The 19,873-nt window shown below is 34.5% G+C and overlaps 1 protein-coding gene across 3 annotated transcripts; it reads right to left on the reverse strand.

Moving 5' to 3' along the window:
* Window positions 1-1,383: 1,383 nt before the first annotated feature.
* Window positions 1,384-9,619, reverse strand: LOC133861053 (mitotic checkpoint serine/threonine-protein kinase BUB1). Of its 3 annotated transcripts, XM_062296749.1 has the most exons (14): window positions 9,479-9,619; window positions 9,253-9,391; window positions 8,349-8,506; window positions 8,136-8,226; window positions 7,569-7,679; window positions 7,387-7,474; window positions 4,067-4,170; window positions 3,910-3,981; window positions 3,734-3,823; window positions 3,493-3,650; window positions 2,484-2,538; window positions 2,277-2,411; window positions 2,068-2,189; window positions 1,384-1,882 (listed from the first exon to the last, which is right to left on the reverse strand). In XM_062296749.1, the coding sequence occupies exons 1-14, from the start codon at window positions 9,553-9,555 to the stop codon at window positions 1,693-1,695; spliced, it is 1,590 nt and encodes a 529-aa protein (XP_062152733.1). In that variant the 5' UTR covers window positions 9,556-9,619; the 3' UTR covers window positions 1,384-1,692. The 3 variants fall into 3 exon arrangements, with proteins under 3 accessions (XP_062152733.1, XP_062152735.1, XP_062152734.1); XM_062296751.1 differs by lacking the exons at window positions 9,253-9,391; window positions 9,479-9,619 and adding an exon at window positions 8,651-8,708; XM_062296750.1 differs by lacking the exons at window positions 9,253-9,391; window positions 9,479-9,619 and adding an exon at window positions 8,634-8,672.
* Between the last annotated feature and the right edge of the window lie 10,254 nt (window positions 9,620-19,873).

Here is a 19,873-nt window from a genome sequence, read left to right on the forward strand (position 1 = left end):
GGAAAGAAAGAAAAACAATGAGAAAAGAGAGAGAGAGATCCCAATGCCCAATCTCTCGAAATTTGTGGCGAAGGATATGAAAAAAAATTTATAAAGAATTTTTGGAAATTTGAAATTTGCCAAATTTTAAGAAAACAAAAAAAAAAAAAAAAAAATTATGATTTCCTGTCATCTTTTAAAACAATTATTATATGTGGCAGAAAATTATAAAATAGTTGTGATTTCTTTTATCTGTTTTTTTTAGATAAGCGTGGTTACTTGGTTTAAGACAAACAATAAACCCCTTCCCTCAGGTTGGATGGATTCCAACAATCCTCTAAGACATGCCGTGTTAGCATGTGATTGTTCGCGGAATGTGGGTGTTTGAATTGGTGGTGGTGGTGGTTCAATGGGGAAGAGAATTGGTGGTGTTGTTGGTTGAAAGTAGGGGATGAAAAAACTTCTGCTTGTGTTGGAGTCGCGCTGCGGTGATCATTCGATTGTTATAGAAAACAATCAAACTTGATTCTGATACCAAAACTTGATGCGAGATAAAAATAATTTGAGAAAAAAAGTTGAAAAGAGAGTAGAAGTAGAGAAGCGAGCACTAGCAACAGTTTTTTTATAGCCTCTTCTATTTCTTAAATATAAGGAAAATCTTCAAAAAAAAAAAAAAAAAAAAAAACATAAGAAGTCATCTCTACAGCTTCTCTATTGCTTCAATAAACATTTGGCATTTTACCTTACTTATATATTATTTTAATACAAAATATCTTTATCTTTAATCATCTCTCATCTTTTGGCCTTATATTGAAAATTGTATTGGGATTATTAAAAGAGAACCGATAGAGGGGGACCTTTAACCGCCCCCTCTTTTCAATAAAAAATACAATTTTATTCAAAAAATAAAACAATCAAAAAGTATATTTTAATGAATAAAATTGTATTTTTTTATTGAAAATGGGGGGAGGGGGGCCAGTTAAAAGTCCCCCTCTATCATTTCTCTTGTAAAAAAGGTGAGTAGGTAAGAAACTTAGATTTTGTAAAAAAATAATAATTTAATGGAATAAAGAAAAATAAGGAAAACTATAGCCTATTGGAAAATGTATTTGAATGGGAAAGTAAAAAATAATTTTATTTCTTAAATTGAAAAAAAATGGAAGGAAAATTGCTGCTAGTAATGAAGAAGAAAGAAGCCATGAGAGAAGAAAAGCGGGAGAAGACGACAAACATTCGATTAAGTTTTAATTTATGGAAAGCTAATTACTATAGTACAATATCATGGTTAAATAGACTAAAGGTTAAACTCTAACCCTAACTTTAGTGATACTTGGAGTGACAGTCCACTAAAATAACATAAAGCCTAAAATCATAAAATAACATAACAAAAAAAAAAAATGAAAATAACAAAAACAAAAACAAAACAAAAGTGCCCGTAATAATATGTCCATCTCCCAATCACCCGACCACAAAGTCATGGGTTGGGACATCCTCCGACGTTAACGTCCATATACACTAGTGATCGGTGGTCTGTGTCTGGTGTCCTCACCATAATTTAACTAGAATTCTTAATATGGGGCACAAGGATATGTATATATTTCGAGTTGAAATACACAGAGTTTCACCTTCTAATTTTTCTTTTGTTGCACCATGCATAAATTTGACAATTTCATGACCATTAAAATTAAAATTCAGTAGAAAAGGCCAGAGACACTAAGAGGAACACAAGGAAGCCCTTTGTTTCACAAGCAACTCCTTTAGTTTCTTTATGAGCTGAGGTTTAGAGCACATGTAATCCTGGAATGTTTCCCTCAAATTCTGCAACAAGTTCTTGTCATCACTGGCAGGGCTCATGTTAAGCAGCTTGGTAAAGAAATTCTTCCAGAGATCAACGTTCCAGTATCTGAAGTCAATTGAATAAGAATCATGCTGTGAAAGTTAAGAGAGATAACAAAATATATGCTCATAATTTCTGAATTGACCTTTACTTGAGAGAAATTAACTGTTGGCACCCTCTTCCAACATATTAGAGAACAGAGCTCAATAAGATCAACAAATGGCTAAGACTATGCAGAACTTGGCAAATACCGTTTAAAAGGTGATTTGGGTAGATAAATGTAGCCACCATCAAATGATGCTTTCTTTTCTATCTCCATATAAGAATTGTGCAGCATCATATGGACTATAACACACAGGCCATATGTGTCTACCTGGAGGCAATTTAAAGAGACATTAATATGAAGTTAGTCAATAGTACTAGCAACTGCACTGGATATGCTATATAAGTGGAGACTAGCCTGAACCGTCCATGGCTTATCCTCCTGCATTTCAATACAACGAAAGCCAGAAGTCCGGCAATCTCCCTTAAATTCCGCATTGTCCGAAAAGAGACGTTGATCTATCCCCCTTCCCCAGTCAACAAGACAAAGGCCCTGGAAGACAGAACACTGAGCAATCATAAACAACTAAACCATAATTTACTCTTTGATTAAAACGGAAGTAACCTGATCATGCCAAGGACCAGTTCGGTCATGAAACCCATCTTCTGTAAGGTCACCCCTGCCAAAAGGTCAGGCAATTATCTTTTGAACGACACTATCCACAAATTGCAGATTGTATAAGACCATTAGTGTGCTAATAATGAGAAAATGAGCATTAGAGAAATATATTTGTTTGGCAAAAAATTTTATAGTGTGTTTTGCTTTTTGACTGTGACGTGATATAAAGGTAAAAGTAATTTGAAATATTTTGTGTCTTGAGTTGTTTGCTAATACTTTTATTTTTTTGCTAAAAAGCAAAAAGTTACCCTAAAAAGCGTTACCAAACGAGGCACCATTACTTTGCATGAAGCATGGAAACAAGCTTTGACTTACAAAAATCTTCCACATTTGTCATGGATAAATATAAGTTGTACAGTGAGTAGAAAGTAAACAAAGAAGCCAAAACTAAAAGAGATCAATGCTGGAAAACCAATCACATCTATAATGGTTAGACTTTAACGACACCAAAAGAACCGCTTTTGAGATGATGTATAACGGTGTAATGCAGTGAATGTGAAGAAAAAGTTTTTTTTGATAAGTAAATGTGAAGAAAAAGTGAAAACAACTTTGTACAGCTATTGAGTAAATTTTGAAAAACAATGGTCTTTTATGGGTTAGGAAAGTGTTGTCTGACGACGCAACAATATCCAAATACTGAGGTAAGAAAACACAATCGCCACTTTTTAGAGATGAATTTTCTCCCATACATCAAGAACAGAAGCAGTTTTACAAAAACCACACGCGAACATAACAGGAAAATAATTTATAAAAAAATAAAAAAAATAAAAAAAAACAACAACAACAACAACAATTAGAAGAAAGAAATAGAAATTTGACATTCTGATTGACATATAACAAGTTGAACAAGCTCTGGTCATCAACCTGTACAAATTGCACTGGGTTGTTTCACGGAAGTTCCTTAGAAGAGGTAACAGTGACACACAGTAACGACCCACATGGAAAAGTCTGTTACCTAGCATAACGAATAAGCAGATTATCAGGCTTGAAATCACCATGAATGAGGCCAGCACCATGCAAAGTTTCTAGCATGTAGAGCATCTCTACTGTGTAGTAAATACATAACACCTCTTCCATGGACTTGCCAGTGACCACGTAAGAGTTTATCGCATCCTGCACAAGGTTTTCATTGGAGCACAAGTATGACAGAAGACTAAACCCAGTAATATAACAGATGTGAGATATGATAAGCCAACCTGAAGAGTCCCATGGGATAGATAGTCACAGACAAGTATGCTACAGTTAGAGTAGAGATGCAGTCTATGAGCAAATCCAAAGCTTGACCTCTGATAAAATGAGAAAGCAAGAATAAGTAATTAACAAAACCAGAAACAGCTGATAAACAATGGAACACCACCAGAAAAGGACATACTTCCTTGTCTGAGATGCGCTGATCTAGCTGACGATACATGTAGAACTCCCAAGGGAAAGCAGGCTTTTGTATCTGCAAGAAATTTCAAAGACAATGCTATAATCCTACAAGTCATCTAGTCGACATTTACGAGGGAGAATACTACAATAGTAAATACCTTTAGCGCAACAACTTCATCTGGATTACTGTTGACATATGCTTTATATACTTGAGCAAAACCACCCTGACCAGCACAACCCTTGATCTGGTACTTTTTTCCACCTTTCAGATCACAATAAGCACAATCACGAATAATAAAAATTTGGCCCCCTAGAGTCCCAGTATCTAACTATTAAACTTTATAAAATGGAATTTTTAGTGTTAAATCACCACTTATCCAAAAGGTTAAGCTGATGAGGGAGAGGGTATGTAGACGATGAAAATGCGAATGCGGATATTAGTAATATTCACATCCGCATAATGCAGTTATCACTTTTAGGTATCCACATCCGCATCATGCGATTACTATTCACATCCGCATAGTTGTTGCAACTATTAAATGCTGTTATTATCCGCTATCTACGTGTGAGGCAATGGGCATTTTGGATTGCTATCTAAATCTATATGCAAGATTAAATAATGCGGTTCTTACTATATACAAGCTTAAATAAATTAAGATTTTACTTGTTACACAATTCACGATTATCAACCATAGAAGGTCATTGTCTCATACAGTAATCGGGATTTGAATTACCCAAAGAAAAGAAGAAGAAAAAAAAAAGTAAATGCAGTAATATATGACTTTGAGATGATAGTGAAAAAAACCTAGCATAACCTAAAGGTCTTAAACTTACCAAATTTAAAATAACCTCGTTTTAGTGAATTTAATTAAATATATATAATATATATTATATATAAAGGGGATTAACCGCATCCACATACCCTAAAACTGCTACCCGCATCAGCATATGCGGATAATATGGATTTTAATAACCACATCCGCATATACGGTTAGCGGCTAGGTTCGGATAGCAAATGCGGGTGGTTATTATCCACCTAAATCTTTACCCCTAAGTATAAGAATATAAATTAAATAATTAAATTAATCTTTTCCTATAAACTTAACATTTTGAAATAAGTAGTGATTTAACTTAGTATCAGAGCAGAGATCATGAGTTTGAACCATGTCTTCAAAATTTACCTCTCATTTCAATTAAATATTTCACGTATTGGGCCTCACTAATTAAGGTTAAGTTTGAGTCCATACATGAGGGGGAGTGTTAAAATATAAATTAAATAATTAGATTCATCTTTTCATATTAACTTAAGCTTTTGGGATAAGAAGTGATTTAACAATTAGAACGGTAACTCAAAGATATATTTCTTCCTCCCTAAACTCAAAGATGTACTACCGGCCTTAGCTAAAGTGCCCATGGCGTGGGGTTGATGCTAGGGTAATTCTTAAATTTCAAGGAAAAAGTCAAATTTAGTCTCTAGTTTTTTGCACAATTTCAATTTAGTGTTTGGGTTTTCAATTTTAACAATTAAATCTTTAGGTTTTATCTTAGTTTCAAATTGGTCCCTTCATCCACCTATCGTCCAATTAATTGACAGTGTACCACATCAGACAATATATCGATGCCACGTGACTCATGTTTGACATGTCATTTGCCAATTGTAGGTTTCATGGACAAATTTATTTTAAATAAAAAATTCAATTTAGAAAAATGTGGCCAGCCGCCCCTAATTAGTGAGGGGGGCCACCCCTTTCTTGTGAGGGAGGCAGCCTCACCTCAAAGAGTGGAGGCCGGCCACCCCTTTTTTTATTTTAATTTTTTTTTATTTATGATATATTTGTAGTTTAAAGTAAATTTGCAATGTAGAACGTACAGTTGACACATGATATGTCAAACACAAGCCACATGGCATCGATTTATTTGTCTAACGTGACACTCTATTAATTAATTGAACAAAGGTTGACAAAGGGACCTATTGAAACTAATATAAAACCTAAAAACCTAATTGTCAAAATTAGAAATCCATGAACTAAATTGAAATCGCATAAAAACCTAGTGACTAAATTTTGTTTTTCCCCTAAATTCAAATATTGAAAAGGGGAAATTTGAAAAAAGAAAAACAACATAATGACGTATTAAAAAGCAGATTTTTTATTAAGATAGAGAAATTTATGCATTGGTTGAGGTTAGTGCATTCAATATCAAGCATATATCAGAAGATTTACATTTGATGAGATAATTTGTGAGAGTGTTGATATAGAAAATGGATATTTAAATAAAGCAGAATGCTGCTTTCTCCACCTCTCTCCTTTTAGACTGTGTTTTTAACTTTTATTGTGTGAAGACAATTATCACCATTCTTTCCTCAGTATCCTTTTTCTTTCTATTTTCTCTCGTTTTCGGAAATAAGAATTAAATCCAAACCCAACTCAACCCTTACTCTCTAACCTTTACACCACCACACCACTCTCTATTGGCTATAGTGAGGAAAAACTAATTTCAATTAGAAATCAAAAGGTTTCTATATGCACTTGGAATGAAAAGAAACATGACAGATAAAAAGGATATTCAGATTTAGTCACACACGAGGCACTAGTGAATCAATAATTCTGTAGAACACGTTTCATCATTATGAATGTAGGTTTTCTGCAACAAAATGTAAACTTTCTATTATTCTATACAAGTTACAATATTGATAGGAAGTAGAAACTGAAGAAAAAGTGACATGCACATATGTTTCTTCCAGAATGGTATAGACAAAAATATATATCTATATCAGTGTTCACTGCAATATATTAACGGTGACAAGAAAAGATTTATATTGGACAAAACTTTAAGGGGGTTCACTTACGTTACTGGTAAAAAGTTGGAACTTGAATATTAAGAGAAGCAAGAATTGATAGAATTGACTCCATTCATTTCCTTTACAGGGCAGGGAAGGAGGGCAAGAGTTGTTCTTTCTTCCACCTCATTCTACCATAGTATAATTGAATAAGTTAGTTCTTTCCAGATTTTTCAATCTGGATTAGACGCTATGTGCATTTCTACTCGGTTACAGTCAATTCAAGAAAGTCAAATCTAATAATTTTAGAGACCAACGTATTTCTCATATTTAAAAGCCATAAATTAGAGTGGCTATTTTTATTGATAAAATATCAGCATTTTAAATCAAATGAAGTTTGTATAAAATGATATTAAAATTTTAAGAAAATTGGATACTTAATATTGTGAATCTCTTTTGTATCTATCTAATTGATGTTATTTTAAACAAACGTTATACAAAATCAGCAGTTAATTTTGTTAGATATAGCAATTATAACATACCAACTGCAAAAGGTAATGTGTTTTGGTCAGAACATATAAATTTACATTGAAAATCATTAAACAAATACAAAGTCTTAAACAAGACTAGAAACTTAATGATGATTAGATACATTCATGTGAATATAACAAAAAAAGTTAATCTAATATGGAGTTTTACCTATCTCAATAATCTTATTCCTTGATGAAGTATGCAAAGAAGATAGAGCCACTTTTCCTGGGTAAGCTTTTGTACTTGCATGGTATCCCTGAAAAGTATGTCAAAAAGCAATTATGACACCAACTATTGGCCAGGTTGATAAATGAAAAACTATACAAAAGATACTAACTGTACTGTCTCACATCATATTTCACAATATGAGGATTCAGCTTCTTCAATAGGTCTTCAATAGTAGAGGTGGACCATGGGTTAATTTGACTATTGCCAAACATAATGGCTTCATGATCATCAATCTGCAAGATGGAAATGCAAAAGGGGAAATGCAAAAGGATAAATCTTTACACGATTTATAGATATGAACTTCGGCTAATTTATACAGTATTAGCCACTTTATAGAAGGACATGTTTCATAATAGAACAAATAATTCAATCATGAAAGCAGGCATGCTGATATGAAAATATTTTTCTAAACTAATTACCATGTTTTCAAAACTTTAAAATTTGAGCAGTAATTATAATGTCATTAAACATGTGTCTTGTGTGTGTGCCTTTGTTAACATGATTTCTTTGCTGTCATATCCCAAACTTTAATGAAGTCCATCCCCAGGTCATTGACCTACCCTATTACAAAGACACTGGAAAGCATATGAGGAGGGCTTTTCTTTCTTTCTTTTTTTCCTTTTTGGGTGGGGGAAACAAGACCATAGAAAAATGTGTAAGAGCTGCACCGTTTGGCCATGTGAACACACCTTCTGAAATGAACAGGCATTCACTAATTCAGACATTCTATCAAGAAATAAGGCATGCGCCTTCTTCAACAACTCGACCGGTTTGGCATTCCTAGTAGCAGAGCAACAGTACAAGTGTTATGGCACAACTTGAAACACCCAATCAACCAGACACCTCCTATCTGAGAGAGAAACACATATAGACAACCATACTGGGGAGAGAGAAAGAGAGACCTTAAAACTCCAGACTGATAAACCATGTGAGCGTCATGTAACTTCCCCTTCGATTCAAGAATGGATGCATAGCATACATAAAGCAAGGAATTGCCAATACATATCTCACTCTCCACCATTTCTCTGAAAACACGCTCAAAATCTTTACAAATGTCCATCTACAAAAACCAACAAGACCAAATTAAACCATCAAAGATTTCAACCATCACAGATACCAAACACACGAGCACTATATAAGCAATTGAACGTTGAAACAAAAGGACCTAAAATCAAATAAGTCCTAACCAAACCATAAAAACTACCAAAACCAAGTAAACCCATCAAACATCTTAACCCAATTGAGAAAATCAACCACCCAATTGTAGTACCACATATAAAACAAAACCCAATTAATTGAATTGGGAAACAAAATGACATAGAGACTGTCGAAGGAGCAATAATTACATGGCAACCCAAGTAAACCCTTCATAGCCACCAAAAGGCACAAACCCAGATCAATTTCAAGCAACATAATTGTGACACAAACTGATTAAAAAATAATTAGTAAGTGCCAATGGGATTACCAATTAAACAGAGAAACCAAGTAAACCCTCAAATACTAAGCCCAAAAATCTAATACCAACTATATAAAACAAGCAAATAAAGCTAAAATTGCTCAAATATCTTAAGCCCAATAGAAAATGAAAAACAATTGCCCATAATAGCTACCGCACGCGAACAAAACTAAGCAATTCAAGCTGAAGGGAATGTCAGTTACGAAGACAAACAAGCAAACCATTAAACATTTTAAGCCCAACAACACAAAGATGAAATTTAATAACCGATGAAGACATGCCAAAACTGTAAACACAGTTCAAGCAATCGAATTACGGAAACAAAAATTAACCGACGAATAGGAAATTACATAGAGGAACCAAATCTTGAGAAATCTGCCATCATTCCGGTACTGGCCATTGTCCTTGAATGTGACGATGCAATCTGAGAGAAGCTTGCTGAGATCTACCCCTGACCTTGAGTCTTCTTCGAGAGCTTTCTTGATCGACCTGGATCCACAACAAACAGCAACAAGTTCATCACAATGAAAGCCAGTGTGCTTTTGTGTGCGAGAGAGAGAGAGAGAGAGAGAGAACCAGAGCCAGGGCAAAAGGGGATCAGGTCTGTCAGGAACAGAGATGGTGAGCTGGGAGTCCGGGAAGATCACAGCCATGGCATCTGTGTCTGCGTCAACTGTGAAGTTTAAAAAATCTCGGCCCCAAAAAGAAGCGGGCTAATGGTTTTGTTTTTGAATTCGTCGACTTTTAGGAATAAAAATGCAAAATCAATATATTTAATTGGCCTAATTTATAAATCGCTCTCAGCAATATAAAAATTAATTCAAAGATACTAAGGATATGCCAAAATAAAAATTTAGTCTCTGCTGTTAAATTCCGTCAAAGCACCTGACGAATTCCGTTAGTATGCAACGTCAACACCAATAGAATGATGGCACGTATAACGTGTCACTCTTAATAATAAAAAAATATTAATATATTAAACCTAAATATTAAAACTTAAAAAATAATTTAAAAATAAAAGAAAATGGGGTAGCCTTCGAGCCATCCCCAGAGGTGGTTGCGAGCCATGCAACACTCAAGTAGAATTAACTAACTGATAGTTAATTTCATGGTTCATCTCTAAGCCTTATTCTAGAAGAATAAAATCACATGGATCTCATTCTCTCTGAAGAGAGTTTGCAACGGAAAACTTTTACTTAAAAGAATAAAGATAACATTCTAAAATCTACAATCATCACAAGAGTAGCCAGAGTAAACTAGAACATCATCATAATAATAACAGCTGAAGCTCTAAAAAATACAGTCAAGAGACCCAGTAATCAAAATAGTAAGTACAGATCCAAAGTCAAATGTCTAAGAGTCCCCAACAACAAGAGTCAAAGCGTACACTTAAGAAGATACAACATAAAGATGATATCTATCATATCACGGCGGGATTCACCATGTCATCTCCACATCTATGACAACCAAATGAGATCTAACTCCTAAAAAATGATCATGAGCACTCCCTCCAGCAGGACCAAGTTGTTCCGAACCTGTCATACAAAAACTTTCTATGAAACAATACATGTTTCATAGGTGGAAAGATGCAAGTATAAGTCCACAACTTAATGAGTAATAATACGCATCATATACAAGTTATCATTTATTGAATTCAGTTTAAGTTGAAATCACATGCAAGAGACTATTATCTCATTGTACAAGATTTTGATGGATGCAATTTAGATATAATGTATATATGCTTATAACAATAGTCATATTATAGTTCAATTCTATATAGTCTACCCAGGATACTAACCTCTTTTCGGCAGGTTGACGCAGTCCTGAGGGACCTGTAATACAAAACCGGTGCTCCGAATATATATGCATACCGTCATATACTAGCAGCTTGACCGAGTACGGCCTCAGGTGGCCCACGTTACTAGCAAAGCCGTAACCGTGACCCATATTCAAGCATGGTGCGCCAGTCACAAAACAACAGTTGGATCTTAAACTCATCATAACACATTATAAGCATTTAACCATAAAGAACAACATGTATAATAGCAAGCCCATAATCGTTTTTCCGCACAAGACGGTGTACTATGTCATACAACGCAACTCAGTCTTCATCGTATTTTACATGTATGTTTTTATAATCTCATCATTTCATTAATCATACATTTTCACAAAAATAGAGTTCGTAGTAATAGAAATGACATTTCATGTGAATTGTAAACATGCATGTTTTGATACATAAAATATTAGTGGTATGCGAAAAAATAATAATAACAAGTATCCATGTGAGTTATACTCACTTTTATCGCACGGCTCCTCTAACAAATCTCCTCGAGGTTCCACAACCTCGTAATATGAGGAAAACCTAACATCAGCCTTAAACTCGAGCTAAAACAGATCTTAAGTCCTAAACAACTCAAATTAGGCTCTCTATCCGTCTGGCGATCGTTCGTTTAGCGAATGGTAAACGTTCGTCTTAGACGTTGTTTGTTCATCTAGTGAAGGGCAAACGTTCGGCGCTTGGTCATAATCCCAAATTCGAACCCAAAAGTCATAAAATTGATTATAAGCAAGTTATAGGATCTTAACATGATCTCTAATAGAGTTCTAACCTTAATAACAATTCCATGCAGTACTAGGTACGTTAAACCTTACTTAAACTACTAAACAAATACTAATCTAGTATTAAAACCAAAAACTAAGCAAGGATGTAAAAATATATGAAGATATCATCAAAACAGTAAACCAGGTTACGAAAACTAACTAAACAATGTAAGAATCATCTAAGAACCGAGTTAGGTTAAGAAGGTTACCTCACTTGAAGATGAAAGACCAAGAGAGCTCATTCTCTCTCAAAAACACTTCCAATACACTCTCTCACTCAAGGGTTTACTAACAAAATGGGCGGAAATGAGGTGAAGAGGTCGAAGTTGATAATAATCAACTGTTCTGCCTTTAGGCAAACGTTTGCCAAGCGTATCACGAACATTCATGTAAAATCTAGGATTAGGCGATCGTTTGGCTTACGGCCGCTATCATTCGTGGTACGGTCTGACATACACGTTGAAAGCGTGGGATGTACTTTCTGACACACAATACAACACATCAACGATCGTTCGTGGTGGGGACCACGATCGTTCATAGGGAAAACCGCTAACATTTCTGGTTCAGTTAAATTAAAAGTCAAAAGTTCCAAATTCCTAATTAAGGCCTAATTATCCTTGATAATTAGCTGAGAAAACTTCACTTATAACCCCTAATATTTCATCACTTTCGAAAAAATGTACCCAAACTTTAAAAAGTGTCAATTTAGGAGATCCATCTTTTAATTTTTTCAATTTCAACCCTTCATTAGAATTTTCCGTTAAATCCTATCAAAATTCAAAAAATACCACTATGTTTATTTTTTAAAAAAATTATAAAAATTTTCAAAGATTTAGGCATGTGTATTTTTGTAAATTCCGTTAAATTCTTGCCAACGCCTAAATTCTAGCAATTTTTTTTCTCTTTTTTCCTTAAAATATGAGGAATATTTTGGGAATTTTGACAAAATTTAACGAAAAATTCTCACTAAGAGTTGAAGTTGGAAAAAATTGAAATATGAATACCTTAAATTGACACTTTTTAAAGTTTGAGTACTTTTTTTCAAAAGTAATGAAATATCAGGGGTTATAAGTGAAGTTCTCCATAATTATCTGGAGCACTACATTCTCCCCTCCTAATACAAATTTTGTTCTCGAAATTTCGCAAAGACATACTTAAGGAGAATTAGGAATAATATCTTGTATCCAAAGCCTCATCGTCCTCATGCTCAGTAATCTCGTCCCATCCATTTGCTGGTATTTTCGCTGCTTCGTCCTCGAACAAGTGTGGGTAATCGTCTCGTAGGTCATTGAGAGCATCGTAGTTGATGTTGCCTACATTGTACCAATCTTCATCTCTCTTGACTCCCAAATCCATTAGATTACAAAAAGAGTAATTTCATACGCATTCTAGGTCCGTAAGTATCTTCGTCATAGCCCTTATGCTCCCTGGGTAGGAAAACAATCATCTTAGTTATTTTTCCCATCAATCCCAACAGAATCTTCAAGAATCTAAAGAATACGCACATGATCATCAAACAAATGCAGGTAGCGGTTTCTCATGTCCTGCTCGACTTCCCAAGATGATTTCTTCTACTCCATGATTGCGCCATAGTACATTTACAATGGGAATCGTCTTAGTGCGCAAAACTTGATTCTTGCAATCCAAGACTCACACAGGCTTCTCTCCATAAGTTAGCCCCTCTTATATTCTTGAAGGTTTGTACTCTACTACCAGATCGGGGTTAGGGATGCATTTCCTTAATATCAACACATGAAAAATGTCATGCGTTCCTGCCAGATCTGGTGGTAGGGCAACTTGGTAAGCTAACTTCCCAACACTTTGGGTTACCTCACGGTCCAATGAATCGAGGGCTTAACTTTTTCTTCTTGCTAAATTGCATTACTCATTTCATTGGGGATATCTTTAGGAACACCTGATCTCCTACCTCAAACTCTAGTGCTCACCTTCAGTTATCAGCGTAGCTCTTCTATTGACTTTGTGTTATTGCCATCCTTTGTCTAATAGCATATAGCATATAGTATTTTGAAGTTAATAGTTAATACTTAACACCATTAACAATGATAGTTGATTCCAATAAAAAAAAATGTTAGTTAAAAATTTATAAAGCATTAAATTTTAATAGTTTTTATATAATATCGCACACTAACAACTAACAAGTAACATAGTTACATATTAACTAATTCATTTATTACTTATATTCTGTGTTATCTAATTTAATATATATTAACTAAGTTACTAAGTTAGTAAACTATAAGTTTATAATGTTAAATTGATAATACTTATGATAATATTTAATTGTGATTCTAATACTATTATACTAATAACTTAATTTGAGATTACATGAATCACGTTATTACGTATCTAATGATAATACGTAGATCATATGCTTACGAGTTATAGTTGTATTCAAATGATAACGATATAATGATGCGATCTATAATTCATATGATCATATTATATTCACATTGTTGATTCGAATAATAATTTGTATGATCTAAAAACTATAATGATATAATCTAAATTGTAATGACATTCTTATGATAATGATTAAGTTGTGATTAGAACAAATACATTGTTTACTCCAATATTAATCACTTAATTTGATATTATATAAATCACAATTTCATTGTTGCACTTGCATACATTAAGAAACTACATATTGTATTAGTATGAATTTTTATACTTATGTGACATTATGTGCCTATAATATTACACTTATGAATTTTGAATTATGTGAACCATCAACTAGCGGTTTATAAATATCTAATGATAATGCTTAGATCATATATATAATATAAGCATATAAGATCACGTGATCTAAATTCAAATGATAAACTTTTTACTTGCGAATATAAGAAACACATTGGTTACTTTAATATTAATCACTTAATTTGAGAATATATAAATCACATTGTCATTGTACTTACATATATTCATACATACATCAATGAACTATATATTGTATTTGTATGATATAGTATATTTGTGTGACATTATATGGTTATAATATTATACTTATAACTTATAAATTTAAAAATAATATCACATGATAATATTATATAAGAAGTAATGGCGTATGATAATATTGATATAAATATTAACTAACATATATATATATATATATATATATATATATAAAATTGAGCTCGCAAACCCTAAACAAGTCGGGCGAGTCGGTCGGGTCAAGCTTTAAACGAGTCAAGCTCGAGAGCCCCTGTCGAGTTTCATCGAGCGAGTCGGGTATGTATCACTTACTAATTAAGCGGATTTCTACAGTGTTGAGCTCAAGTTCGGACCGGGCTTAACTGAGTGGGTAGTTGGACGGACTGGTTTGTTTACAGCCCTAGGTGTGACAATATTGGAGCCACATACTTGTCCTCCAACCCAGTCTTCCATACAAGAACAAAAAATGTCGAGATTGACTTCCACTTCGTAAGGGGCATGGTGACCGAGAATTCCCTGTCCATCAAAATTTCTAGCGAAGACCAACTTGCGAACATATTCACTAAACCCCTCTCATCTTCATGTTTTAGCCTACTTTCGGACAAGCTCAATGTTATCCCTATACCGTTTAGCTTGAGGGGGGGTGTTAGAGATATCTCCACCCATGCTCGTCTCATGGGTGTTTGCACGACATTGCCTAGATAAACTAGGCTTTACTAGAGATTCTATAGGTAGTTAACTTCATCGTTCATGGTAGGACAAGACTACAAGGATCTTATCCTCTCCAAAGAGAGTCTGCAACGGAAGACTTTCATTTAAAAGATAAAAAAAGCATTATAAATTTCACAACCACAATAAGAATAGTTAGAGTAAACTAAAATATCATAACATAGATAGCTGAAGCTCTTAAAGTACAGTCAAAAGGCCAGTCATCAAAATAGATACAGATCCAAAACCAAAAGATCTAAGAGTCACAAACATCAAGAGTCAAATCATACACTTAAGAAGATAAAACATAAATATAATATCTAGCATATTCCGGCAGGATTCACTTGCTCCTCTCCACATCAGCACCAACCAAATGGGATCTAACTCTTCAAAGATGATTCTGAGCACACCTTCCAGCAGGATCATATGCTACTCCGAAATTTCCATTAGAAAAATTATCTATAAAACATACATGTTTCATAGGTGGAAAGATACAAGCATAATTCGACAACTTAGTGAGTAATAATACACATAATACACATGTTATCATATGGTGAATTCAGTTTAGGTTGTAATCACATACATTGAAGTATCATTTCATTATACAAGATGATGATGATGATGATGATATATATATATATATATATATATATATATATATATATATATATATATATATATATATAGAATAAGCTAGAGTCATGTCATATTTCAATTTTAGATGGTCTACTCATGATATTAACCCCTTCCCGGCAGGGTTGGCGCTATCCCGAAGGACCTGTAATACAACATCGGTGCCCCGAATATGTACGCTACCATCCATCATTAACAGATTGACCAAGTCCGACCTTAGTAGCCTACGCTACTAATAACGTTCGTAACCACAACCTACATTTAAGCATGGTCCGCTGGCCACAAAACAACCAGTGGATCCAAGGCCCATTATAACACATCATAAATATTTTACCATAAAGAATAACTCATATAATAGTAAGCCCATGACATTTTTCCGTACGAAACAGTGTCCATGTCATACGATGCAATTTAGGGCTTGTTTGTTAAGATACAATCTAGTACAGTGTAGTGCGTCCGGGTCCCACTCCACAGTGTAATTCAGCCTTTCAGTTCAACATTTACTTCCATCACGTGATGCTCCTTCTTTTAAGGTGTTCCTGCAACAGTCAAGTAAGTTGATTCTCATTTCGCCCCTCAAGTCAAAAAACGCATCTCTTCTTCTTCTCTTGTCTGCTGTCTTCTTCAACTTTCTTATGCACCTTTTCTTCTTCTCTTGTCTGCTATCTTCTTCAACTTTCTTCTGCACCTCTTCTTCTTCTCTTGTCTGCTATCTTCTTCAACTTTCTTCTGTAAACACAAGTCTCCTCAGCCTAACTGTTAGAAATCTTGCACATGTAAACTGAAGACCTCCTTCTTCCATTACCAAGCTTTCCACTTAACATACTCAGAAATCTAAGGGATACGGATTCGTAAGTATTCACACGTTTCCCCTGTATTAATTCTATTCTCCTTCGTGGGCCAAATAATTTTGTACGCATGTGTTGAAGAAGACTGTGACGTCCCACATCGCCTGGGAATGAGGATGTGCTTATATGTATAAATGCACCCTATATGACACAACGCGTTTTAAAGCCGTGATGGCCATGAACCGATCAGAACTCCGCAGTTAAGCGTGCTGCTGCAAGAGCAATCCCAGGATGGGTAACCTCCTGGGAAGTTCTGTTTGGGGAGCCAAAAGCGGACAATATTGTGTCATTGGGGGTGGGTCGTTACAAATGGTATCAGAACCATTGCCCAGCCTGAGATGGTGGGAGCGTGCACAAGCCCATGAGGGTCGCCAGCGAGGACGCTGGGTCCAAAGGGGGGTGATTGTGACGTCCCACATCGCTTGGGAATGATGATGTGCTTATATGTATAAATGCACCCTATATGACACAATGGGTTTTAAAGCCGTGATGGCCATGAACCGATCAGAACTCCGCAGTTAAGCGTGCTGCTGCAAGAGCAATCTCAAGATGGGTGACCTCTTGGGAAGTTCTGTTTGGGGAGCCAAAAGCGGACAATATTGTGTCATTGGGGGTGGGTCGTTACAAAGACAGCAGACAAGAGAAGAAAAAGAGGTGCGTTTTTTGACTTGAGGGGCGAAATGGGAATCAACTTACTTGACCGTTGCAAGAACACCTTAAAAGAAGGAGCATCACGTGATGGAAGTAAATGTTGAATTGAAAGGCTGAATTACGCTGTGGAGTGGGACCCGGACGCACTACACTGTACTGGATTGTATCTTAACAAACAAGCCCTTAGTCTTCACCGTATTTTACATGCATGCTTTCATAATCTCATCATTTTATTACCTTACCATTAATTACACATTTGTACAAAATAGAGTTCACAGTAATCAAAAGGGTATTTCATGTGATTTGTAAACATGCAAGTTTTGATACACAAAATAATCATGTTATGCGGAAAAATAACAATAACAAGTATCCATGTGAGTTTTACTCACTTGTATCGCAAGGCTCCTCCAAAAAGTTATCCTGAAACTTTACAATCTCAAAATCTGAGAAAAGACCTATCATCAGTCTTAAACCCGAGCTAATACAAGCCTTAAATCCTAAACAACTCAAAATAGGCTTTTTACTCGTCGGTCGAATGTTCGGACAGAAGAGTCGAACGTTCGTCAGTGAAGGGTGAATGTTCGGTGCTAGGGCAGAATCTCAAATCTGAACCTAAAAGCCACAATGCCACTTCTAAGCAAGTCCTAAGGCCTTAACATGATCCCTAATAGAGTCATAAGCCACAATAATATCTCTATGTAGAACTTGGTATATTAAATCTTATCAAACTACTAATCAAACACTAATATAGTATTAAAACTAAAAACCAACTAGGGATACCAAAACCATAAGCTAGGGCATGAAAACTCGCTAAACTACATAACAACAATTTAAGAAACGAGTTAGATTAGGAATGTTACCACCTTGAAGAACGAGAATCAAGAGAGCTCATTCTCTCTCTCCAAAACACTCTTTCACCTTCACTCTATGATTACATTGAATAAATGAGCGGAAATGAGGTGAAAAGGGTGAGGGTAGGGGTATTTATAGGAGAAAAATTGGAGTGGATAAGGATCAACTGATCTGGCCATTGGCGATTGTTCGTCAAGCAAACTTCGAACGTTTATGTACTATTTAGGGTTATGCGATCGTTCGACGTACGATTTTGATCGTTCGGAGTACGGTCTGACACACATGTTGAAGGCATGTGATGTAGTTTTTCCGACACACAATACAACACGTCAACGATCATTCACAGTGGAGACTTTGAACATTCTCGGTGGGGGGACCTCGATCATTCTTGGTGGGAACTACGATCGTTCATGAGGCAAGAGCAAACTTTTGTGACTCTTAGCGAACGTTCGGTCAACGCAAAAAGTAAAATAAAAAATAAAAAAAGGTCTAAACTTCCAATTAAGACCTACTTAATCCTATCAATGACCTGTGGCACTACAATATGATTCTTTAACTTCTTTGGAAATAGTGAAAGTAGATAAAAGAATATATTTTAAATGAAAAAGTGAAAGTAGATAGATAAAATGTTAAGCCACATGTAAGTACTTTTGAAAAGTGGGTAGATAAAATAATAATAAAAAAGTGTTATTTAGCTAAATATTTTTTGAGTAGGATGCAAATGCTTTTACACAACTTAACATTAGGAAAAAAAAAATAAAAATAAAAATCTATAATCCTTAATTTGGAAAAAAGTATTAGTGGCATCCATGTTTGGAAGCATTTTGTTTTTAAATTTTTTTCTTTTTTTTTTTAATTTATTTTGGAACAGACCAAATTTTGTTACACCCAACTAAAAAAAAAAAAAAATGAAATCAAAAGGGAAAAAAAAATAAAAAATCAAAGGGTGGCTGAATCACCCCCAAGGGCCCCAACACCTCGGGGGTGGTGACCAGATTACCTCCAAGTGTTTGGGGGTGACTGAGCCATCCCCGAACGTTTTTTTAGGTCACTCAACCACACCTTATAAGTTCTACAGGTATTCAAACCACCCCTCGACCATCCCAGTCACTTGAGGTTGGTTTGAAAACCACCATTCTTCTTTTCTTTTTCTTTTTTTCTTTTTTTTTTTCTTCTTTTTGTGTTTTTGTTTTTGTTTTCCCAATTATATTCAATTTAATTCACATTCAATTTAATTTTAAATCTTTTTTTTCCTCAGTATTCACAATTTTAAAAAGAAAACAAAAAAATCACTCACTCAAACAAGCAATTGGTTGGCTTCGATGTATTAATTTTTTCAACTATTTTTAATTTTTTTTTTGAATTTATGTTTGGTCACCTTCCTAATTTTTTTTTTCAACCCAAATCAATGTGAATTCCAATGTGAGTTACGTTGCAAGCCAAACATGAATTTTTTTTTTTTTTAAAAAAAAAAAATGAAAAGAGTAGAAAAAAACACCAAAAACCATTATCACCCAAACATGAATGTTGTATTATATTCAAGTTAATTCACATTTTCAAACATGTTTTCCCCAATTTTGCCTTTCGTTTTCTAAACCATCAAAATATAATTTTAAATTTTTTTTTTCTCGATATTCTCAATTTTGAAAATAATAATAAAAAAATACAAAAAATCTCACACCCAAAGGAATAAACTTCTCTATATCCTTAAAAGTCCTTAAAAGTCTTGAAA

This window comes from Alnus glutinosa, chromosome 2 (genome assembly GCF_958979055.1).
Source record: "Alnus glutinosa chromosome 2, dhAlnGlut1.1, whole genome shotgun sequence".
NCBI classification, from domain to species: Eukaryota; Viridiplantae; Streptophyta; class Magnoliopsida; order Fagales; family Betulaceae; genus Alnus; species Alnus glutinosa.